The 25,479-nt window shown below is 41.3% G+C and overlaps 1 protein-coding gene across 6 annotated transcripts in view; it reads left to right on the forward strand.

Moving 5' to 3' along the window:
• The window catches only part of ARMH3 (armadillo like helical domain containing 3), a 215,110-nt gene that overhangs the window by 175,758 nt on the left and 13,873 nt on the right, over positions 1-25,479 (forward strand). Inside the window, exon 25 of one of the 6 annotated variants that reach the window (XM_030807977.1) lies at positions 4,552-4,671. The exons of 4 other annotated variants lie outside the window; for them this stretch is intronic. In XM_030807977.1, the coding sequence (XP_030663837.1) occupies positions 4,552-4,671 (120 nt within the window). Of the gene's footprint in view, positions 1-4,551; positions 4,672-25,479 lie in introns of those variants that run through there. One more of the 6 variants, XM_030807996.1, reaches the window with a different exon arrangement.

Genomic DNA, 25,479 nt, shown 5'->3' on the forward strand with positions numbered 1-25,479 from the left:
CATACCTTTGAAAATGCTCATTGAGGATCTTGAGCTCCTTTTAGGCTATTCACCGTTTGAGTTGGTTTACAAATGCTATGACATGGTGATTTATATCTGCTCTAATTTCCTTATAGGCAAGAGAGGGCTTCATAGCAGACCTTTGCAGAAGATTTTCTAGAGCCCTGAATATCTAGCAAACATAGTGGCAACTTAGGGTTCAAAACAAAACCTTCTCTGAACACCTTATTTCTTAAGCTTTCAGTCACATTCCTGACCAATTTTATGCCTTTGAAATATCCCACTGGAAAGCAAGTAAATTATTGGCTCATTCTTGCTTTCTTCAACCTTCATTCAGCTATCAGTATCTTGGTGTTTAGTGCCTGCTCTTTGCCTCTGAGTGTGCTAGGCATTTGAGGGATACAAAAGGGCTTTTGCTATCAGAGGATGGAATAGTGCAAGAGATGGTTTAAGGCAACTTGTTATTGTTAGCTTACCAGTGGATCTATTCTGTTAGGGAAAGATCTCTGCAGACGATCAGAAAAGTGGTCAGAAAAGGCCATACGGAGGAGAAAAGAATTGAGTTTGGCCTTGAAAGAGGAAGGGTAGGGATTGGATAAAATGAAGAGGCATAAATTGTTAAGTGTACTCAAAACCAGGATCTGAAAAGGACAGAAAGAATAGAAAATAGTTCTAGCAAGTCATGTCTTTGGGTCACAGAACACCCAGAGGCTGGATGACTTAAAATATAAGTCAGTCATTTAATCACAGCCTCCATAAACCCTGTTGCACTGCCTCTCATCCCTGTCCTAAGTGTACTGCCTTTGGTTCAATTCACAAGCATTTATTAGGGGCCTGGTATAAGCCAGCCTCAATGCTAGACATATGATGAGGCCTATTGGGTAAATCTGTCTTTTTTTAAAAATTGCGGTTAAAAAAAACCCCCCACCTGTCACTACTTACCATTTTAATCATGTTAAGTGTATGGTATAGTACACTTAACAATATGTCCATTGTTGTGCCACGGATCTCTAGAACTTTTTCATCTTGCAGAATTGAACAACTTCCCCCCAACCCTCAGCTGCCCTGGTAACCACCAGCCTGCTTTCAGTTTTTAAGAGTGGGCACACTAATCTCGAAGTTGGTGTTCTTTTCAACCAAGTGACCCAGCAGCTTGCTAAAAATCTCTGTACATATAAATTTAGAAATTTTCTGGGAAGAGCAGAAAGGTGTTCTGCTGGTACCCCCATATGTCACAGGGCCGTAGGATGGTGTAACCAGGTTCCTAAGTTTAAGTCTCCACTCTAACTAGGGCTTTGGATTTTGGATTCAGAGGAGATCTGTATAATGTTGTATAAGACATATCTTCAAAAGTATTGTGACAAAACAGGTTATTCATTTGTGGGAGTAGGTTAAATAAAATTAAGGAAAAATATGCTTTATATCTGAATGAGTGAAGGTTATGTTAGAAGCTGCTAAGTATTTTCTTATTTCCATCTACTGGTAATCTTGCTAAACCATTTTTGTTTTCTTCTGATCCTAAGAGTCATTATAAATAACTGCTGACTCTTTAGAAATACAAATGATGCCTAGCTTTATTTTCCCAGAAAGGATTGAAGCACTCATAAGAGGAGAACCCCAGTTTGTGGGGAACAACATTGTTAGGGGCCCTGGGTGGCATCCATTACATGAGAACATCCAGGAGAACAGAAAGATCTTGGGGAAAGGGCCAGAGAACACAAAGACTTATGAGGAAAATGGAGCCTGATACTTCAGCTTGAGAGTCGTTGGTCCTTGGCCTACTAGTAAATGTTTAACAATTGCTGGGGGGCCGGGGATTGTGGAGCTGTGAGTGGTGGGAGGGGGGCTGATTTGTAGTGTTCAGTGTGAATGCTCCCACCATGGCTACTAATGTGAAGCCAGCTGGCTCTCACCATTTTTGAAATTTAACAATCAACTCTCACAAGCCAAGCCTCTGTATGAGCCATCTCCAGCACACCACAGGTTGTTGAGGAAGACTGAAAGAAGGGGGCTGTAAAGCTGTGTGGGGGAGTTTTCTGAGCAGGAGGTGAATGTGACCCACTTTCCCCATGGGAGCCACCTAAGTAAAAGTTTTCCCCAGGGAAGCTTTGGATCTCAAATAGGGTAATTGAGGCCTCTCTAAGCAGCCCACTCCAAGAATTCCTGTGGTGTTTTCTCATCTTAGAACAGGACCCGAACCATCACACAAGGCAGCCTTGGCAGAGACATGTGCTGAAGAGCTGAGATGTAAGACTCCCACGACAGCCATAACTCAGTTTTCTGTGCTTGGCATCATGTTTTTCTACAACAACCTGTATTGTAGTCTTTCACTGCCTCCCTGTAGCCATGAATGATGGTTGCTTTGCGAATTCTCGAGTGTGAGCATGTGACACCAGCACTGGCCATCCAACCCCACCTTCTTTGTTGCCTTTGTTTAGATTCTGGCATTTCAGCTGACCTGTTTGCAGAAAAATGTTTGATATGAGTTGTTCACTGGATTCACTACTGCCAGAAAGACACGTCAGAAGTGGGGATGAGGTGGGGTTTTACAAGCTGCTTATCCTCAGTAATCATCTTTATGTTATATAGGGCATCTTGAGAAAGCCCACATGAGAGGGTCAGCAGAACAATGATGTGCTGTTAGGATGACCACTGTCTTCCCTGGACCAGGAGATAAGCCGCACTGCCAGAGGCCCTAGACAGGAGAGAAAGTGTTTCAGATTTAAAGTATGTGCAAATAGATAAAAGGAAAGGAACAACTGGTAGTTTTTGAGCTGCACACTTTTATATGGGTTATTTACTTAATTCTTATGTCATAGGTCGGGCATAGTGGTTCATATCTGTAATCCCAGCACTTTTGGAGGCCGAGGTGGGTGGATCAGCTGAGGCCAGGAATTTGAGACCAGCCTGGCCAACATGGTGAAACCCCGTCTCTACTAAAAATACAAAAAAATTAGCAAGCTATGGTGGTGGGCGCCTGTAATCCCAGCTACGCGGGAGGCTGAGACAGGAGAATCTCTTGAACCCAGGAGACAGAGGTTGCAGTGAGCCAAGATCATGCCATTGCACTCCAGTCTGGGCGACAAGAGTGAAACTTAAAAAAAAAAAATTCCTATGTAAATTATTTGGGGTAGATGTACTTATCATTTTATAGATGAGTACACTAAGGAAACTAAGTAATTTGTTCAGGGTCACACAGCTATTAGTGGTAAAGCCATAGAGTGAACCTAGGTCTGTCTGACTCCAAAGCCTGAGCTTTTTCAGTTTTATCAGGCTTGGGCATATGTGACAACCTAAGTGTGTCAGATATTCTGAAGGAAAAAGTACAGGAAAGTGGAGAAAGATGGAAGGAGAGTGAAGATAATGGCTTATTCCCCGGGGATGGGGGAAGGTCTTAGACGGGGAAGGGCCCATTCAGTTGAGGACAAAAAGCACTGACGAGGGGTCTGGGGACTGTGCCTGCCAGTCAGGCAGAAATGTGTAAGTAGAAGATCCTGGCACAGTATGATAACTTTATAAATGAGAGAAGAGACTCTTTATTCCAATCAAGTGTCTCAGAAAGGTCCCTATGAGAAATAAAGCTTCTTCTACACACTAAAGGGACTTGAAGACTTAATTTTTTTTTTTTTTTTTAATTTTTAGAGACAAGGTCTTGTTCTGTTGCGCAGGCCGGAGTGCAATGACACAATTATAGCTCACTGCAGGCTCCAACTCCTGGGCTCAAGCAATCCTCCTGCCTCAGCCTCTCAAAATGCTGGGATTACAGGCATGAGCTACCATACCCAGCCACCTTTTTTTTTTCTTTTTCTTTTTTTTGTTTGTTTTTTTTAAGAGATGCAGTTTCTCTCAGTCACCCAGGCTGGAGTGCAGTGACATGATTCTAGCTGACTGCAACCTCGAGCTCCTGGACTCAAGCAGTCCTCCTGCCTCAGCCTCTCGAGTAGCTGGGACTACAGGCATGTGCTACCATGTCTGGCTATTTTTTTTTTTTTTTGATAGAGATGGGGTCTTACTATGTTGCCCAGGCTAGGCTGGTCTCAAACTTTTGGCCTCAAGCAATTCTTCTGCTTCGGCCCCCCAAAGCACTGGGAATACAGACGTGAGCCACGATGCCCTACCTAAAATATTTTTACTTACTTATTTTAGTAGATAATATACCATTCAAGATCTAAAAGGTAGCACACAGAATTTTTATTTATTTTTTATTTATTTTTGAAACAGAGTCCTCTCTGTCGCCCAGGCTAGAGGGCAGTGGCATGATCTCTGCTCACTGCAACCTCCTCCTCCTGGATTCTGGCAATTCTCCTGCCTTAGCCTCCCGAGTAGTTGGGATTACAGGCGCACTTACCACACCTGGCTAGTTTTTTGTATTTTTAGTAGAGACAGGGTTTCGCCATGTTGGCCAGGCTAGTCTCGAACTCCTGACTGACCTCAGATGATCCATCTGCCTTGGCCTCACAATGTGCTGGGATTATAGGTGTGAGCCACTGCGCCCAGCCAGCACACTGAATTTTAATTGTTTTTAAAATAGTGATTCCATTTTGTTTATAGAAAAAAAAAAGACTAAAAATGAATGTCCCACAGCCAAGCTGGATGAATGCAGAGGTCACTGGCAGAGAAGAGCTCAGCTTATTATTTATCTCTATCACTGTCAACATTTTCTCCAATTAGGTATGAATTTTCAAATGACTGTCATATAAACTTCTGGGCTTTCTCAGGCAACTGTGAAGCTTCACTGGCAGTGCATAGAAGGAACAGTGATGGAGGCAGTAGGAATTCTAGTAATTGTCAGCTTTAAAAAAAAAATTTTTTTTTCTTTTTAAGACAGTCTCACTCTGTCACCCAGGCTGGAGTGCAGTGGCACAATCACGGCTCACTGCAACCTCCACCTCCCGGGTTCAAGCGATTCTCCTGCCTCAGCTTCCTGAGTAGCTGGGATTACAGGCACACACCATCACGCCTGGCTAATTTTTGTATTTTTAGTAGAGACGGGGTTTCACCATGTTGGTCAGGCTGGTCTCAGACTCCTGACCTCGTGATCTGCCTGCCTCGGCCTCCCAAAATGTTGGGATTACAGGCGTTAGCCACCACGCCCAGCCTAAAAAAAATTTTTTTTGAGACAGGATTTCACTCTGTATCCCAGGTTGGACTGCAGTGGTATGATCATGGCTCACTGCAGCCTTAATCTCCTGGGCTCCAGTGATCCTACTACCTCCACCTCCTGAATAGCTCACTGCAACCTCGAGCTCCTGGACTCAAGCAGTCCTCCTGCCTCAGCCTCTCGAGTAGCTGGGACTACAGGCATGTGCTACCACGTCTGGCTTTTTTTTTTTTGGTAGAGATGGGGTCTCACTGTGTTGCCAGTCCCAGCTGAGTAGCTGGGACTACAGGTGTGTGCCACCACACCCTGCTAACTTTTAAAATTTTTTGTAGAGACCAGGTCTCCTTATGTTGCCCTGGTTGGTCTTGTACTCCTGGGCTCAAGTGATCCTCCCACCTCAGCCTATCCAAATGCCAGGATTACAGGTGTGAGCCACCGCACCTGGCCAGTAGTCAGCTTTTGAAGAGATTACTGGAGACAGCAGTCCTTGCTTTCTTGGTTTAACCCAAGAATTATCCTTTATCCTGGTTACTAGATGAGACTGTTCAGGTAGGAATTTCCACTTCAGTTTGTTTTTTAGTCACCTTTTTTCCAGTAGATCTTGGGGAAGTTCTTTTTGTTTCCACTGCAACATCTTCCTTCAGGAAGTGGCTCAAAACTCTTTAAGATGTGCTTGGAAGAACATGGTTTGTCACTACGGTAACATCAGAGGCCACATGTGTCATTATGCAAACTTGTATCTCTATTATGAACTGTGTGGATTGGAAATGTTTTTCCTAAGTACCATAACAGCATTTTGACTTTTTATAGTGATCTTGTTGAAAAGATGTTGTGGTCTTCAAAATGACCCACCCAGTTAGAAAGGAAGCTGTGCATAGCCCACAGATGGGATTTCTGTTAAAAGATTCTGTTTGGGAGGGATAAATAAATGAGGTCTGGCAAAGAGACAGAGATCCCATGTTGAATTACCAGTGAGTTAGGAACAAAGACAATGTTTTCTCTCTCCCTTTCTTAGATGTGATGTTTCCAAGAAAGGAAATTTCAGGTGGGGAGGACAAAGATGTCAGCCTCTTGGTTGGAGCTAGGGAGAGTGCCCTGCATGCAACAAGCCATAGAAAAGAAGTTTTTTGTTTGTTTGTTTTTGTTTTGAGATGGAGTCTCGCTCTGTCGCCAGGCTGGAGTGCAGTGGCGCTATCTCAGCTTACTGCAACCTCTGCCTCCCGGATTCAAGCAGTTCTCCTGCCTCAGCCTCCCGAGTAGCTGGGACTACAGGCGCATGCCACCATGCCCAGCTGATTTTTTTGTATTTTTAGTAGACATGGGGTTTCACCATGTTGGCCAGGATGGTCTCAATCTCCTGACCTTGTGATCTGCCCGACTCGGCCTCCTGAAGTGTTGGGATTACAGGCATGAACCACTGCACCCAGCCAGAAGAGAAGTTCTAATGTGATATTTGTGTATCATGTTTCCCCAGCCCCATTAGTGTGATTGGATGCCTTGCTTGTGCAAGGTAAGGACCTGTGTGTGTTGGATTTGTAATTAGTGAAAAAAAGAAAAAAGCTTCACAAGGGGTGTCTAGGGCTTCAACCAAATAAAGTCAGAGAGGTGGGGGTGACTGCCCAGGGAAATTAAAGTCATGTCACCACTCTTTTAACCAACTGATGGGCTCTCAGTAATCACCCACTGTGAGGTTCATTATCCGGTTCACCTTGCTGAAGGGCAGAGTCAGCCTGTCAGATCAATAAATTTGAGGGCAGTGTAGAGCTCTTTGGTAGCAGGCTTGAAAGGCATGGATGGACTGGGAGAACTGGCCAGCTTAAATTGGGTCTGAAACTGGGTTTGGTCCTGAAGTTTAGGAAATGAAAATAGAAAGGGGGGAGAAACCTTCTGCCTGTTATATACAATGTGGCTGTATACAGGGAAGTTACCTTTTAAAAGGCAGAACAACTTTCTGTAGTCTAAGAGATTTGTGTCTACCTTTTGGATCATTGTTTCCAAATAATTATATTGAGTGTTTGTACCCTGGAGAGAGATTCAGATTTTCTTGGATAGAAAGTCACTATAAGCACCCAGTGGAGGGAGGGATGCTCACTCCATGAGGTCTGTGGTTTTGTTACAGTTCACTACTCTAGTTCCTGTGCTTTTGGCTATTTATTTATTTATTTATTTATTTATTTTTTCGGTCACTTTGGGCTACTAAAGTGTTGTGGAAAAAAAGAACCAATTCTTGCCTCCAAAGGAAACTCTCAGGACCTGCTTTGGTCTAAGAATTCTCAGCTTCTAAGTATCTTTAGTGCAGTAAGGCAGAGAAGGGTTGCCCTGGCTTAATGTTCCCCAGATTTATTTTCTTCCATGCAGAAGTACAGAAGTATGTATTCTGTGCCAAGCCAGGGGCTACAAAAATCCAAAAACCATACCTGCCTTTGAGGCCTTCATGGAATATGTATCAGGATCACTACTTTCATTTTAGACCTTTGCCTGTGTGCGCACCTTAGACCTCTCAGCTGATGTATGTGAACGGAGTCTTCATAGCAGTCCCACCTGACCCTTTGTAAGCCTAAGAAGGACGGATAAACCTCCCTGTTCTCCTTGAACCCCCACTGATATATTGTCTCTTTGCAGATCCCTAAACTGTTGGCTCTATTCAGAGTGAGGTGCCACAAGGAGAGCCATGATCATGTAGTATCTCTCATTCTTGCCTCAGTTTCATAAAAAAGGCAAAAGCAGAATCCTCATTAGGTGTCCTTAGTAACGGCAGGACCCCAGAAGTTCCTCAGCTTAGCAAATGATTGAGTTTGTTAGAAAGCCCAGGTAATTACACCCACTAAAAAACCTTCCTGTAGCTAGTCCCCAGCTGAGCATAGTTCCGGGCACTGTTGTTTGCTACCTGGAGTCAATTTAATTTGTCAGGGAGGATTGTGGGGTTGTTCAGGGGTGGTGGGGAAGAGCACAATGGGAGGACTCATTAGCATTGTTGAAATACTGACTCCTAGCTTAGAGTTACTGATGTATCAGTCTGAATCATTCTTGTCCCAACTCAGAATGGAATATTAAGACCAAAAATGACACAAGCTTACTGCCCATGGCCATAAATTTTTTTTTGACTAGTCCTGATTTGCTGGACTTTTAAATTTAACTTTATTGAGGTATAATTAACATATAATAAAATATGTTTATGTAACCACCACCACAATCAAGATGTAGAACATTTCCGTCACCCAAAAAATGTTCTCTTATACCTCTTTGCAGTCAGTCCTCACCCCAAGTCTGGGCCGTAGACAACTGCTGATATGATTATTTTCACTATAGAGGAGATCTGTCTTTTTAAAAATTTTATATAAATAAACTCATGCAATATGTACTCTTTTATGTCTTCTTTCTGAGATTCATACACGTTGTGACACTCCTTGGGTGTTTACTCAAGAGAAATGAAAATATGTATCCACCCAAAGATCTGTACACAGATGTTCATAGTAGCATTATTTAGGATGACCAAAAAGTAGAAACAACCTAAATGTCCATCAGCAGTTGAATGAATAAACAAAGTGTGATTCATTCATACCATGGAATATTACTCAGCCATAAAAAAAAGAAGGAAGTACTGATACATGTTACAACATGGATGACTCTCAAAAACATTATGATAAGTGAAAGAAACAGTCACAAAAGACCACATATTGTGTGATTTCTTTTATTTGAAATGCCCAGAAAATCCATAGAGACAGAAAGTAGATTAGTGGTTGCTTGGGCTACAGGTGGGGAGCAGGGTGGGCAGGGACTGCTAATGAGTATGGGATTTCTTTTTAGGTTGATAAAAGTGTTTTAAACTTAGATCATGGTAATAGTTGCATAACTGTGTGAATATACTAAAACCATTGAATTGTACACTTTAAGCGAATGAATTATATAATATATAAACTATATCTCAATAAATATGTTGAAAGAAAAAAAGAAACTGCCACGCTGGGTTTTTTTTGTTTTGTTTTGTTTTTTTGACAGAATCTTGCTCTGTCCCCCAGGCTGGAGTGCAGTGGCACAATTTCGGCTCGCTGCAACCTCTGCCTCCTGGGTTCAAGCGATTCTCCTGCCTCAGCCTCCTGAGTAGCTGGGATTACAGGCGCCTACCACCCCACCCGGCTAATTTTTGTATTTTTAGTAGAGATGGAGTTTCACCATGTTGGCCAGGCTGGTCTCGAACTCCTGACCTCAGATGATCCACCTGCCTTGGCCTCCCATTTGCTGGGATTACAGGCATGAGCCACCATGCCCAGCCACTTACTACAACTTTTTAATATTATTAGTTTTAATTTGCATGATGACTAGAGCAGGTTCAAGTGATTCTCCTGCTTCAGCCTCCTGAGTTAGCTGGGACCACAGGCACGTGCCACCATGCCCAGCTGATTTTTGTATTTTTAGTAGCGATGGGTTTTCACCATATTGGTAAGGCTGGTCTTGAACTCCTCAAGTGATCCACCCGCCTTGGCCTCCCAAAGCGCTGGGATTACAGGCATGAGCCATTGTGCCTGGCTAGAGCAGCTTTTTATGTGGCCATTATATATCTTCTTTTGTGAAATGTCCAGATCATTTACCTATTTTTAAAATTTGGTTGTTCCTCTCTTCTTAAATTGTATTATTTATGAGTTTTTATATATTTTTGATGCAGGTTGTTTGCGCCACACACACACACACACACACACACACACAGAGTAAATATTTTCTCCAAGTCAGTAGCTTGCCTTTTTTCTTTGCATATTCTCAGTGATGTCTTTCAAAGACTAGATATTTTTAAGATCAATTTTAACTTAAGTAGATATTCATGAAGATTAATTTACTTTTTAAAGGAGTCATGCTTTTGTGTTTTATTTAATAAATCTCTGCCTACTCCTGGTTGCAAAAATGTTCATTGTACTTTCTTTTTTTCTTTTTTTTTTTTTTTGAGACAGAGTCTTGCTCTGTCGCCCAGGCTGGAGTGCAATGGCACATTCTCGGCTCACTGCAACCTCTGCCTCCAGGTTCAAGCGATTCTCGTGCCTCAGCCTCCTGAACAGCTGGGATTACAAGCGTGCACCACCACACCCAGCTAATTTTTGTATATTTAGTAGAAACGGGATTTCACCATGTTGACCAGGCTGGTCTTGAACTCCTGGCCTCAAGTGTTCCACCCGCCTCGGCCTCCCATAGTGCTGGGATTACAAGTGTGAGCCACTGTACCCGGCCTCGTTGTATTTTCTTCTGTAAGTTTTGTAATTCTGGCTTTTACATTTAGTTCTGTGATTCATTTCAAATTAACCTTTTTTATGGTGTGTGGTAAATGTTCTTTCCCCCCTGCCAAATATTCAGTTATATTGCCATTTGTTGAAAAGACGACTCTTTCTCCGTTGAGGTACCTTGGCACATTGTAAAATAAATCAATTGAACATGTATGTGCAGTTTATTTCTGGACCGTCAGTTCTGTTCCATTGGTCTATATGTCTAAATTTATGGTCTACCATGTCTTGATTATTGTAGGTCTATAATAAATCTTGAAATCAGCTAACCCTCTAATTTTGTTTTTTTTTTTTAATGTTTTTAAATATTCTAGGTCCTTTCCATTTCTGTATAAAATTAGCTTGCTTGTTTCTGCAAAAAGACTGGTGAGATTTTGATTAGAATTGCATTAACTCTATAGATGACTTGGGAGAGAATTAATACTTTTAATAATACTGTTTTCATATCCATAATGGAGTAAACATACCTCTCCATTTATTTAGGTCTGTTAAAATTTTTATCAGTGTTTCATAGTGTACTTGTTTTATGCCTATTTTGCTCAATTTATCCCTAAATATTTCATTTTTATGTCATGTAAATGGTATTTTAAATTTCAATTTCCAATCGTTTGTTGCTAGTTTATGGAAATATACTTGTTTTTTAAGTGACTTTTTTTTTCTGCATCCTTGAGAAACTTATTTATTAGATTTTTGGGTTTTTTGTTTGTTTGTTGTTTCGGTTTTTTTGAGACAGGGTCTTACTCTGTCATCCAGGCTAGAGTACAGTAGCGTGATCACAGCTCACTGCAGCCTCAACCTTGTCGGGCTCAGGTGATCCTCCCACTTCAGCCTCCTGAGTAGCTGGGACTACAGGCTACCAGCTGCCACCATGCCCAGCCAACTTTTGTATTTTTTGTAGAGATGGGTTTTTGCCATGTTGCCCAGGCTGGTCTCAAACTTGTGGGCTCAAGCAATCCGCTTGCCCCTGCCTACCAAAGTACTGGGATTACAGGCATGAGCCACCTCACCTGGCCATTAGTTGTTAGAGTATTTAAAATGTTCTGTGCTCATACTCATTTTGTGTATGAATAAATTCAGGTTTACTTCTTTTTTTCAAATCCATATGCTTTTTATTTCCTTTTCTTATCGTATTTCACTGGCTGCTATCACAATATTGAACTAGTGAGAATAGATAGATGTCCTTGCCAGATCTTAAGGGGAAACAGTTGCTCTTTCATCATTAAGCAATAACTTAGCTGTGAGTTTTCATAGATTCCCAATATTAGGTTGAGGAAGTTCCCTTCTATACCAGATTTGCTGAGAGGTGTTATTATGAATGGATGTGCCATTTTGCCAATGCTGTTTCTACAGTTGTTGAGATGATCATGTGGATTTTCTCCTTTATTGTGTTAATATGGTAGTTGATTTTTTTTTTTTTTTTGAGATAGAGTCTCACTCTGTCACTCAGGCTGGAGTGCAGTGGCGCTATCTTGGCTGACTGCAACCTTCTCCTATTTTTGATAGAGACAGGGTTTCACCATGTTGGCCAGGCTGGTCTCAAACTCCTGACCTCAGGTGATCCACCCACCTTGGCCTCCCAAAGTGCTGGGATTACAGGCGTGAGCCACCGTGCCCAGCCAGTAACTGATTTTTGAATATTAATCCAGCCTTATATTTCTGAGATAAGCTCCTCTTGATCATGATACAGTATTTATTTTAAATATTACAGAATTTGAGCTGCTAATATTTTTTAGCTATTTTTGTATCAGTGTTTATGGAGGGATATCATTGCTAGTTTATGGAAATATACATGTTTTTTAAGTGACTTTTTTTCTGCATCCTTGATAAACTTATTTATTAGATTTTTGGGTTTTTTGTTTGTTTGTTTGTTTGTTTGTTTGTTGTTTGGGGTTTTTTTGAGACAGGGTCTTACTCTGTCATCCAGGCTAGAGTACAGTAGCATGATCACAGTTCACTGCAGCCTCAACCTCGTCGGGCTCAGGTGATCCTCCCACTTCAGCCTCCTGAGTAGCTGGGACTGTAGGCTACCAGGCCTCCCAAAGTTCATTGTTTTCTTGTGATGTCTTTGTTTGGTTTGGGTATTAGAGTAATATTGCTCTTAAAAAATGAGTTGGGGAAGTATTCCTTCCTCCCCTGTTTTTAAAAAGAGTTTGTATAGGATTGGTTTTATTTCTTGCTTAATGTTTAGTAGCATAATCAGTGAAGTCGTCTGGACCTATAGTTTTCTTTGTGGGAAGAATTTATACCCAATATTTTATTAGGGAAAATTTCAAACATACAGTAAAGTTGGAAAAAATTATATGGTGAATAGCCACATAACCCTCACCTAAATTCTGTTATTTACGTTTCACTATACTTGCTTTATCACATGTATGACCCATAGGATAGATCTCCATCCATCAATCCATCTTTTTTTATGTGTTTCAAAGTAAAATGCATATATCAGTATACTTCTGTGGAAAACATTTTAATTGGTAGTTGAATTTCTTTAATAGATTTAGGAATAGTGAGGTTTACTACTTGTTCTTGAACCAGTTTTAATCATTTGTGTCTTCAAGGAAGTTATTTATGTAGGTTGTTGAATTTATTGGCATAATTCATTCATAAAATTATCCCTGTTCCTTGAAATCCCTGTAGGATTTATAGTGATGCCCTGTCAAATTCATGATATGAATAATGTGTGTCTTTTCTCTTCTGTTGCTTATCAGCCTGGTTAGAGGTTTGTCAATTTTATTAATCTTTCAAAGAATTAGCTTTTAGTTTCATTGGTTTTCTGTTATTTTTCTTTTGTTTTCTTTTTAAGACAGGATCTCACTTCATCACCCAGGCTGGAGTGCAGTGGTGCAATCTCTGCTCACTGCAGCCTCCACTTTCCAGGCTCAAGTGATCCTCTGGCTTAAGCCTCCTGAGTATCTGGGACTACAGGCTTCCGCCACCACACCCGGCTAATTCTTGTATTTTTTGTAGAGATGGAGTTTTGCCATGTTGCTCAAGCTGGTCTCAAACTCTTGAGCTCAAGTGATCCACCCCGCTTAACCTCTCAAGGTGCTGGGGTTACAGGTGTGAGCCACCATGCCCAGCCTGTTATTTTTCCTTTTCATTGATTTATACAGTTATCTGTATTATTTCCTTCTGTTTGCTTTGATTTAATTTGCTCTCTTTCTAATTTCATAAGGTAGAAATTTAGGTCATTGATTTTAGATCTTATTTTCTAATATGAAAAGTTAGAGCTGTAAATTTTTCCTGTGCTAACAACATCTCACAAATTTTGGTAGGTTCTGTTTGCATTTTCATTCAGTTTAAAATATTTTCTCATTTCTCTTGTGATATTTAGTAATGTGTTTCATTTCCATTATTTGGGGATTTTCAAGATATATTTTTGTTACTAATTGCATATTTAATTCCCTGATGGTCAGAAAATATACTCAGTGTGATTACAATCCTTTTAAATTTATTGAGATTTGCTTTATGGTCCATTGTACAGTCTATCTTGTTGAATGCTCTGTGTGCATTTGAAAAGAATGTGTTCCCTTGTTGTTGAGTTGTTTTCTATAAATCGCTTTTAGAAGTTAAGTATGTTGGTAGCTTTTAAATATTCTCTCTTTACTCATTTTCTGTATACTGGTGACCCTTAAAGAACACCCAAGTTAGAGGCACTGGCCGCCTGTGCAGTTGAAAATTTGCATATTTTGACTCTTCAAAAACTTAACTGCTAATAGCCTACTATTGACCAGAAGCGTTACCTCTTTTTTTTTTTTTTTTTTTTTTGAGACAGAGTCTCATTCTGTCTCGCAAGCTGGAGTGCAGTGGCACAATTTTGGCTCACTGCAACCTCCGCCTCCCGAGTTCAAACGATTCTTGTGCCTCAGCCTCCCAAGCAGCTGGGATTACAGGCGCCTGCCACCACACCCGGCTAATTTTTGTATTTTTAGTAGAAATGGAGTTTCATTATATTGGCCAGGCTAATCTTGAACTCCTGACTTCAAGTGATCCACCTGCCTTGGCCTCCCAAAGTGCTGGGATTATAGGCGTGAGCCACCGTGCCTGGCCCAGAAGCTTTGCTGATAACATAAACAGTTGATTGACCCATATTTTATATATGTATTATATACTGTACTCTTACAATAAAGTTAGAGGAAAGAAAGTGTTATTAATGATTCTCTTAATAAGGAGAATCATAAGGAAGAGAAAATATATTTACTATTCATTAAGTGGAAGTGGGTCATAAGATCTTCATCATCATCTTCATGTTGAGTAGGCTGAGGAGGAGGAAGGACAGGGAGGGAGGGGTTGGTCTTGCTGTCTAAGGATGGCAGAGGTGGAAGAGGTGGAAAGGGGAGGCAGGAGAAGTAGGCACACTTGGTATAACTAACTTTGTGGAAGTCCATCATAATTTCTGTCTAACATTTTTACTTTTTTATTTCTCTGAAAATGTTTCTATATGGTACCAGTCTTTTTCCACGATTTGCTTTAGTTCTATTTCCTGTATCATAGAATGGTTCATGTTGTAAAAGAAGTCAAAAGCAGTCTTGAATAATTGGAAACCTTCATCCAGGTTGTCTAATGTCAATTTGTTTCCTGGCTCTGCTTCTTCTATGTCTTCTTCCTATTGTCTGGCACTGGTTGGGGAAGAACGCATCTCCATCATGTCTTCTTCTGTTTATTCCTCTGATGTTGTGTCTGTTAGCTCTGGAATTTCTCCAAGATCCATATCTGCAACCTCTTTTGTAATTTCCTTGATTTGACTCTGTTGTAAATCCTGTGAAGTCATGCACAACATCTGGACACAGTTTTCTCCTGCAGAAATTTGTTGTTTTGGACTTGATGACTCGTGGCTTTTTCCAATTCTTTTTTTTTTTTTTAATAGAAACAGGGTCTCACTACGTTGCCCAGCCTGATCTCAAACTCCTGACCTCAAGCCATTCTCCTGCCTCAGCCTCCCAAAGTGCTGAGATTACAGCCATTAGACACCACCCCTAGCCTTTCATGGCTTTTTCTTTTTTTTTGGAGATGGGGTCTCACTCTGTCACGCAAGCTGGGGCGCATTCACGTGATCACTGCTCACTGTAGCCTTGGCCTCCTGGGCTCAAGTGATCCTCCCACCTGAGCCTCCCAAGTAGCTGGGACCACAGGCATGCACCACCACACCCAGCTAATTTTTTATTTTTTGTAGAGATGGGGTCTCACTATGTTGCCCAGGCTGGTCTTGAACTCCTGGATGCCAGCAGTCCTCCCATCTTGACCTCCCAAAGTGCAAGGATTACAGGTGTGAGCCACTGCACCTGGCCCATGGCTTTGTCTGTAACAGTGATGACATCTTCAGTGTTGTAATCCTTCCAGATTTTCATGATATTCTCTCCAATTGGGTTTTCTCCCTTAGCATTGACAATCCTTTGCATAGAGTACCATATGTAATGAGCCTTAAAGGTCTTTATGACCCTCTGATTTAGAGACTGAATTAGAGACATCTTTGGGGCACCCATGGTTGGTGCTGAATTCGTGGGGTCATGGGTAGCCAAGGGCATTGTACAGTATCAAAAGAACTTTAAAAGGCAGCTCCTTACTGGCAGGGTACTTTGTGATTTCAGAGACAGAATCAATGGAACCAATCCAGTAAAAGGGTTTTTGTTGTCCAGGCCTTCTTGTCATATAACAAGAAGACTAGCAGAAGACTAGCAAGGTAAAAACTAGGTGTTTTTCTTTTCCCTTCAAGACTCAGGGCTTAAAGATTTATAGATAAGGACACTCCTCATCATAAACCCAATTGCAATTGCACAAAGCAGGGTTACTGTTCCTGCCTTAAATCTCGGTGGTCACTTTCCTTCCTTACTAATAAATGTCTTTTGCAGAAATTTTTTTCAGAATAGGGTACTTTTGTCTACAGTGATTTTCTTTGTTCGTTCTTTTTGTTTGTTTGTTTGTTTTTGTTTGTTTTTACAGACAGAGACAGGGTCTTGCTATCTCAGTGATTTTCTTAATGGTGTCTAGAAATTCATCTGTTGCCTATTGGTTGGGAGAGGCTGCTTCTCCTGTTATCTTGACGTTTTTAAAGCCAAATTTGTTTCAAAATTATCAAGCCATCCTTTGCTGATATTAAGTTCCCCAGCTTTAAATTCTTCACCTTCCTGTTGCTTTAAGTTGCCATATAATGACTTCACTTTTTCTCTAATCACATTAGAGTCTATAGGTATGCCTTTCTTACAGCGATCCTCCATCCCCATAAAAGCTGCATCTTCAATACAAGATAAAAAGGTATTTTGCAAAAAATGCAAGATTTTCATGCCTGCTGGCATAGCTGCAGGAATGGCTTTACAAATTGCCTTTCCTTTTCTTTTCTTTTTTTTTTTTTTTTTTTGAGACGGGGTCTCACTCTGTCGCCCATGATGGAGTGCAGTGGCACAATCTCGGCTCACTGCAAGCTCCGCCTCCCGGGTTCACGCCATTCTCCTGCCTCAGCCTCCCGAGTAGCTGGGACTACAGGCGCCCGCCACCACGCCCAGCTAATTTTTTGTATTTTTAGTAGAGATGGGGTTTCACTGTGTTAGCCAGGAGGGTCTCGATCTCCTGACCTCGTGATCCGCCCGCCTCTGCCTCCCAAAGTGCAGGGATTATAGGCGTGAGCCACCGCGCCCAGCCTCTTTTTTTTTTTTTCACACTTGTCCTTACACTGGATTCATTCTTCTTGAAGTGGCAAGTGACTGCAGCTGCAGACCTCAGTCTGTGGTACATATCAAGCAATTCAACCTCTTCTTGTAATGCTGTGACTCTTCTCTGCTTCTTGCGAGCACTTTCAGCCTCTCTCATGGCACTTTGTGTGGGTTCCATGGAGTTGTTCAAGTTTTACACTATTGCACTAAACACCATGAAAAATATATGAGAACTGCTAAAGATTGCTTTTGTTTGTTTGTTTGTTTTTTTCTGAGATGGAGTTTCACTCTTCTTGCCCAGGCTGGAGTGCAATGGTGCAATCCTGGCTCACTGCAACCTCCATCTCCTGGGTTCAAGTGATTCTCCTGCCTCAGCCTCCCAAGTAGCTGAGATTACAGGCAAGTGCCAACACACCTGGCTAATTTTTGTATTTTTAGTAGAGATGGGGTTTCGCCATGTTGGCCAGGCTGGTCTTGAACTCCTGACCTCAGGTGATCCACCTGCTTTGGCCTCCCAAAGTGCTGGGATTACAGGCGTGAGCCACCGTACCCGCCTGAGAGATCGCTTTTTACTGCAATACACAATTTATTGGAGAGAGGAACTACTCACGTGGAGATGATTAGCGTCACAGGGCATTTTAAGTGGATAGTCACACTTGAGCTCACCACACTAGCAACAGGAGATGGCTATGAAAATATTACAGTAGGCCAGGTGCAGTGGCTCACGCCTGTAATCCCAGCACTTTGGAAGGCCGAGGTGGGCGGGTCATCTGAGGTCAGGAGTTCAAGACCAGCCTGGCCAACATGGGGAAACCCCATCTCTACAAAAAATATGAAAATTAGCCGGGAGTGGTGGTTCATGCCTGTAATCCCAGCCACTCGGGAGGCTGACGCAGGAGAATCACTTGAATCTGGGATGCAGAGGCTGCAGTGAGCCAAGATCATGCCACTACACTCTACCCTGGGCAACAGAGTGAGACTCTGTCTCAAAAAAGAAAAAAAAAATTACAGTAGTACGGTAGGTACTACAGTTAATTTTATACAGTTATAATTTAATACTGCCTCTTTACGTTTGCTTACATTTCTCTCAGCTGCAAATGGTGCCATGTGTGGTGTTTGTGTGCATGAGTTTTGGTAAATTTTAACTTTTTATAATAGACGTGTATATTTTATGGTAGTAAATGATAAAATACTCTCTGTGTATATCTTACGTCTTCATGACATATTTAATGTTTTCTTACTTTTTTGGTTTGTTTTGTTTTTGTTTTGTTTTTTTGAGACGGAGTCTCGCACTGTCGCCCAGGCTGGAGTGCAGTAGTGCAATCTTGGCTCACTGCAAGCTCCGCCTCCTGGGTTCATGCCATTCTCCTGCCTCAGACTCTCGAGTAGCTGGGATTATAGGCGCCCGCCACTATGCCTGGCTAATTTTTTGTATTTTTAGTAGAGATGGGGTTTCACAGTGTTAGCCATGATGGTCTCGATCTCCTGACCTTGTGATCTGCCCTCTTCGGCCTCCCAAAGCTTTAATTTAATTTAATTTAATTTTTTTTTTTTGAGCTGCATCAGGGCTTTTGAGAGTTTGTAAAGTCCTGATTTTTTTTAAAATTTAAGTTCTAGGGTACCTATGCACAATGTGCAGGTTTGTTACATATGTATACATGTGCCATTTGGTGTGCTGCACCCATTAACTTGTCATTTACATTAGGTATTTCTCCTAATGCTATCCCTTCCCCTTCTCCGCACCCTACAACAGGCCCCCGTGTGTGATGTTCTCCAACCTGTGTCCAAGTGTTCTCATTGTTCAGTTCCCACCTATGAGTGAGAACATGCGGTGTTTGGTTTTCTCTCCTTGAGATAGTTTGCTCAGAATGATGGTTTCCAGCTTCATCCATGTCCCTACAAAGGACATGAACTCATCCTTTTTTATGGCTGCGTAGTATTCCATAATGTATATGTGCCACATTTTCTTAATCCAGTCTGTCATTGATGAACATTTGGGTTGGTTCCAAATCTTTGCTATTGTTAATAATGCTGCAATAAACATACGTGTGCATGTGTCTTTATAGTAGCATGATTTATAATCCTCTGGGTATATACCCAGTAATGGGATGGCTGGGTCAAATGGTATTTCTAGTTCTAGATCCTTAAGGAATCGCCACGCTGTCTTCCACAATGGTTGAACTAGTTTACAGTCCCACCAACAGTGTAAAAGTGTTCCTATTTCTCCACATCCTCTCCAGCACCTGTTTCCTGACTTTTTAATGATGGCCATTCTAACTGGTGTGAGATGGTATCTCATTGTGGTTTTGATTTGCATTTCTCCGACGGCCAGTGATGATGAGCATTTTTTCATGTGTCTGTTGGCTGCATAAATGTCTTCTTTTGAGAAGTGTCTGTTTTGTGTGTGTGTGTGTGTGTTGTTGTTGTTGTTTTTTTTTGAGACAGAGTCTTGCTCTGTTGCCCAGGCTGGAGTGTAGTGGCACTATCTTATCTCACTGCAGCCTCTGCCTCCTAGGTTCAAATGATTCTCCTGCCTCAGCCTCCTGGGCAACTGGGACTACAGGCATGTGCCACCACGCCCAGCTAATTTTTGTATTTTTAGTAGAGACAGGGTTTCACCATATTGGCCAGGCCAGTCTCGAACTCCTGACCTTGTGATCCAACCTCTTCGGCGGCCCAAAGTGCTGGGATTACAGGTGTGAGCCGCTGTGCCTGGCCTTTATTTTATTTTTTAAGAGATGGAGTCTCACTGTGTTGCCCAGGCTGGTCTTGAACACCTGGGCTCAAGCGATCCTCTCACCTCGGCCTCCCAAAGTGCTGGGATTTACAGGCATGAGCCACCATGCCCAGCCAATTTTTTCAAAATTTCTAAGCTACACAATTTGCAAGATTTTTCAAATTGTTCCAAATCTTCAAAAACCTTTCTAATATATATGTATATTTTTTAATTTGCATATAAGTGGACCCACACAGTTCAAACTCATATTGTTTAGGGTTACCTATTTGTTCTATTAGTTACTGAAAATAGTATGGAAACCTTCAACTTGTAACTATATATTTTTCTGTTTCTTCTTTGGCCTATCAATTTTGTTTCATTCAAAGTTTTGAAACTGTTATTAGATGCATATATGTATGGGTTTGCTACCTCTTCATAATGAATAGACCTCTTTATCATTACAAAATTTTGCTCTATATTCCTGATACTATTTCTTGTTCTTAAGTTTCCTTTGTCAGATATTAATATAGCAATTCAACTTTCTTCTATCATTTTACTTTCAACCTGTGTCTTTATATTTTAGGTAGATTCTTGTTGCCCAGGCTGGAGTGCAGTGGCGCGATCTTGGCTCACTGCAACCTCCACCTCCCGGGTTCAAGTGATTCTCTTGCCTCAGCCTCCCAAGTAGCTGGGATTACAGGCGTGCGCCACCATGCCAGGCTAATTTTGTAATTTTAGTAGAGACGGGGTTTCTCCATCTTGGTCAGGCTGGTCTCGAACTCCCGACCTCAGGTGATCCACCCGCCTCTGCCTCCCAAAGTGCTGGGATTACAGGCATGAGCCACTTCTCCTGGCTTAAGTGGATTTATTTTAGGCAACCTGTATAATTGGCTCTTGATTTTATATCCAATCTGAAAGTCTCTGCCTTTTAATTGGAGTATTACATTTAACTTATTTATGAATATAACTGAGTTAAAAACTACCATCTTGCTTCCCCCCATTTTTCCCATTCACTCGTTGTTCTTTTTTTTGTCTTTTTCTGCCCTCTTTTCGTTTTACTGAGGTTTTTTTTTTATGATTTCATTTTATATCTGCTATTGTCATTTTAGCTATCCGTTTTTGTTTTCTTTTTTTAGTGGTTGCTACAAGGCTTACAATATACATCTTTAACTTATCACAGTGTACCTTCATGTTATTTATTTATTTGTTTAGATGGAGTGTCACTCTGTTGTCAGGTCTGGAGTACAGTGGTACCATCTTGGCTCACTACAACCTCCCCCTCTTGGGATCAAGCAATTCTCCTGCCTCAGTCTCCCCAGTAGCTGGGATTACAGGCACGCGCCACCATGGCCAGCTAATTTTTGTATTTTTACTAGAGACAGGGTTTCACCATGTTGGCCAGGCTGGTCTTGAACTTCTGACCTCAAGTGATCTGCCCGTCTCCGCCTCCCAAAGTGCTGGGATTGCAGGTGTGAGGCACTGCACCTGGCCATAGTGCACCTTCAAAATAATGTTGTATTATTTCACGTTACATGTGAAAACCTTGTAATAGTATGTTTCCATTTGCCCTATTCTTTCATTGGTACTATTGTTGTCATACATTTTAAATTTGTGTAAAAATAATTTCTGTTTACCCATGTATTTACTATTTCTAGTGCTCTTTATTATTATTTATAGATACAGGTGATATAAGTTTCCTTCTGCCAAAGAACATCTTTTTTTTTTTTTTTTTTGAGAGGGAGTCTCACTCTGTTGCCCAGGCTGGAGTGCAGTGGCACGATCTCGGCTCACTGCAGGCTCCACCTCCCAGGTTCACACCATTCTTCTGCCTCAGCCTCCCAAGTAGCTGGGACTACAGGCGCACGCCACCATGCCCAGCTAATTTTTTTTTTTTTTTTTTTGTATTTTTAGTAGGGATAGCGTTTCGCTGTGTTAGCCAGGATGGTCTCGATCTCCTGACTTCGTGATCCATCCACCTTGGCCTCCTAAAGTGCTGGGATTACAGGTGTGAGTCACTGCGCCCAGCATTTTTTTTTTTTTTTTTTTTTTTTTTTTTTGAGACGGAGTCTCGCTCTGTTGCCCATCCTGGAGTGCAGTGGCGCAATCTTGGCTCACTGCAACTTCTGCCTCCCGGCTTTAAGCAATTCTTCTGCCTCAGCCTCCCAAGTAGCTAGGATTACAGGCATGTGCCACTACACCCGGCTAATTTTTGTATTTGAGTAGAGACAGAGTTTCACCCTGTTAGCCAGGCTGGTCTTAAACTCCTGACCTCATGATCCGCCCGCCTCAGCCTCCCAGAGTGCTGGGATTAGAGGTGTGAATCACTGCGCCCAATCAAGAACTTCTTTTAATATCTCTTGTAGTGCAGGACTTTTGGCAACACATTCTCTCAGAATGTTTGAAAATGTCTTTATTTTACTCTCATTTCTGAATGATGTTTTTGCTGGACGTAGGATTCTAAGTTAACTATTTTTTTCCTGTCAGCACAAATATTATTATTACATTGTCTTCTGGCTTACATATTTTCTGGCAAGCAATGTGAACTCTTATCTTTGTTCCTCTATACATAATATGTCTTTTTTTCTCTAGCTGCTTTTACTATTCTTCCTTTAACACTAGTTTTATTACGATGTGCCTTATATCTACCATTTTTCTCTTTATTATGTTAATGAGTCTTTAAAATAATAGCTCTTTAAATGTCCTTGTTGCTAACTTCATCATCTCCCTCATTTCCGGGTCTATTTCTATTGACTGCTGTTTCTCTTGATTATAGGTCGCATTTTTCTGCTTCTTGATCTGGCGATTTTTATTGAAGTTAAGTGCTAGATTTTGTTGTCTTCCTTTAAATTATATTGGACTTTATTCAGGAAGGCAGATGAAATATTTATGGAGTAGTACAATCCTTCTGACATATTTTTGAAATCTTCATTTGGGTAAGTTTAAAGTAGCCTTTACGCTAGGGCTAGTTTAGTGCCACTGCTAAGGTATAACTATTGTGGCATCTTGTTTGAATGCCCTAGGTATTCAACAAGTACTCTTCATTCTGGTTAGTCAAAATTCAAACATCTCCCAGCCCTCTGTGAACTCTGAGAATTGTTCAGCTTACAAATTCTCAGTTAATTTTTGTCTGACCTAGTTGAGTCAGACCCAACATATGCAATCCATATTACTAATATTTAGGAACAAATTCAGTAGAAACACTTTGAAAATTTCTGAAGCTCCTTCTCGGCCTATCTCCCTTCTCTTTGATAATCTGCCTCCCCAAACACCTATGTGTCTCCTTAGCTTGGCAGGACCTTCAAGTTTTCCTTCTCTTAGGATTCCTGTCCTGCACTGCCTGATATCCAGTATCTGACAAGAATTGTTTCCCAGTTCTCAGTTACTCTATCAAGTGGAAGTTCTGAACTACTTTAAAATACTGCATACCCTGAGTTACCAACTGAATTTTTTGAATTTCACATATTTTTCAGAGAACCTTCCCCTACATTAACTATTCATCTATATCTATATATCTATATCTATATCTATATCTATCTATGTATCATCTCTGCCTACTTCATTCTCTTTCTTCCCTCCTCTTTTCTCAGTTACTACAGAGGGAAGTCTCAAATGGATGTTGGAAATGGTATATATAGTGAGCATTTTTATGTCCTTTTTAAGATAATTTACTAAAACGTTTCTGATATTCCTTTTCCCCGTTTTTTTTCCATCTATTCTTGGGTCCAAGTGCTAGCCTTAACTAACATTGATCATTTACAAAGGCTGAACCTTCATGTCTCTCAACAGTAAGGAGAGTTTGAACCTGAAGCTTTTGGGTCTCTAATATTTTATCCTTTTAACTGTCTGCTTGGTCACTGTGTCTCTTTGAGACCCTCCATCTGCCCATGGACCAGAAGGGTAAGCCGATAGCATTTAAAGGAATTTAACAGTCTCCTCTGGGTACTAGTTAGCATTGGAGCTCATGAATCTAATTGTTTTCCTTGTTGTCTGAGATACAACTCTCTTGGTTGCTATATGCAAACAAGTGCTAAAAATGGCTCAGCAACTCTTTGAACCTGGCTGCTCAAAGATCACCATGTTTGTCTGCTTAGATTGTTTTGGACAGTTATCTAATAAGTACACTGCACAGTTGAGCTGAATTTATGCAGCTGGAATCCATCGCTACATTGAACACACCTCAGAAGGACATTTCAGAATGGATCAAACGTAATTTCTGAGAAACCATAGCTATAGCTTGTATATTTTGAGAGTAAAGTGACATCCTCTCCCATTCGTTTCATCTTTTGCTCATCTTTTGTACAGGATTTATTTATTTCAGTGTCAGGGCTGAGCCTTGAAGAATCTGCCTTTCAGGTGATTGCCCTGATGGAGTCTAGGCTGTCAGTGTCAGTCACAGATATGTCCAAGCTAATGGTTGGTCCTTCCTGCAGCTGCTGTCTCAGGGGCCCTGCTACACTAGTGTAGAATTTTGCACTCACAATTAGCTACTACAGTAATGTAAAGAGGAAGAGGTGGTAAACAAAAGAGAAGAAACCTTGGGTTCCTTATTTTCCCAGTCTTAGAAGGTGTGACACTATCTCAATCTAGCTGCCCATTCACTGGTCAGTTAAGCAGCTGACTCCAAACCATACTTAGTGTTACTGGCTCAACCCTCTATGTCCTTACATCTGTGGGTGTGCCTGTTGATGGTAGTTTATCTGGATTCCTCAGTTTGCATGTTAGCTCCATAAAGACAAGACTTGGCTCTGAGGGCTTTCGAAGCCTGTCAAAGAGTGCTGAGAACAGTGCAGAAGGTACATCAGGGTCTAACTCTAATCTTACCACGTGACCTTGATGAGAGATTACTTTCTTTTTTGGTTGGGCCTGTGTTACTAAATTAGTCTGCAAACTTGTTGACTGTTTGTTGTTTCTTAGGACTCTCTTAGACATTATGAAAATCCATAATGTCACACTGAGCCTCCTTCAGAGTGCTAAGCATCTAGCTATGAGAGATTTCAGTGAGGAAATGAGTAGTAATGGCATGTTTCTCTAGGAGAGGGCCTGCCACTCTGCCTGCGTCCACCTGCTAATGCACGAACCCTAAAGCAGTATATTCTTTCCTCCACAGGAAATCCCTCATTGGGAAACCTGTAGAGTGCAAATATCTTCCAGAAAGGGTGGGGACAGATGAGAGGAATTTTCTTATTTATGGATGGGGTTGAAAGGGAAGCTATGGAAGTAGGTCACTTCTCCCAATTTCAGGCCCTAAAAAATAGTTATTCATAGGGTCATATCAAGGCAAAAGAAAATAATAGTAACAGCTACACTTCTTAAGTGCTTTCTGTGTGCCAAGCACAGAAAGCTTTCAATACATTGTCTTATTTAGTCCTCAGAACCAGCTATATATGATGAAGTTATTAGTATTTCCACTTTAAAGATGAACAAACAGGCTTGCCCAGCTCCACCCTGCTGCTAACTGTTGAAGATAGGATATGAGTCCAGGCAGGCTAACTCTAGAGCCATGCTCTTAACCACTATGCCATCTTGACTATCACTAGCTACTAATTGGAACTTTTCAGCACCCAGGTGCAACTAGACCCAACAGTGACCTGCCAAGATCTTTACTTAGAGAATATCTTTGCAGCGCTTTGCTTCTTGTTTAGCTTTAACTAATCTTGAATTTGGAAGAATATGGGTTTTAGGGAAAGAAGAATTGGCTTTTGCTTCTCCCTTCTCAGAATCCCTCTTCTAAGCTGTCCAGCATCTGAC

The sequence above is a fragment of the Nomascus leucogenys genome, chromosome 3, assembly GCF_006542625.1.
Source record: "Nomascus leucogenys isolate Asia chromosome 3, Asia_NLE_v1, whole genome shotgun sequence".
Classification (NCBI taxonomy): Eukaryota; Metazoa; Chordata; class Mammalia; order Primates; family Hylobatidae; genus Nomascus; species Nomascus leucogenys.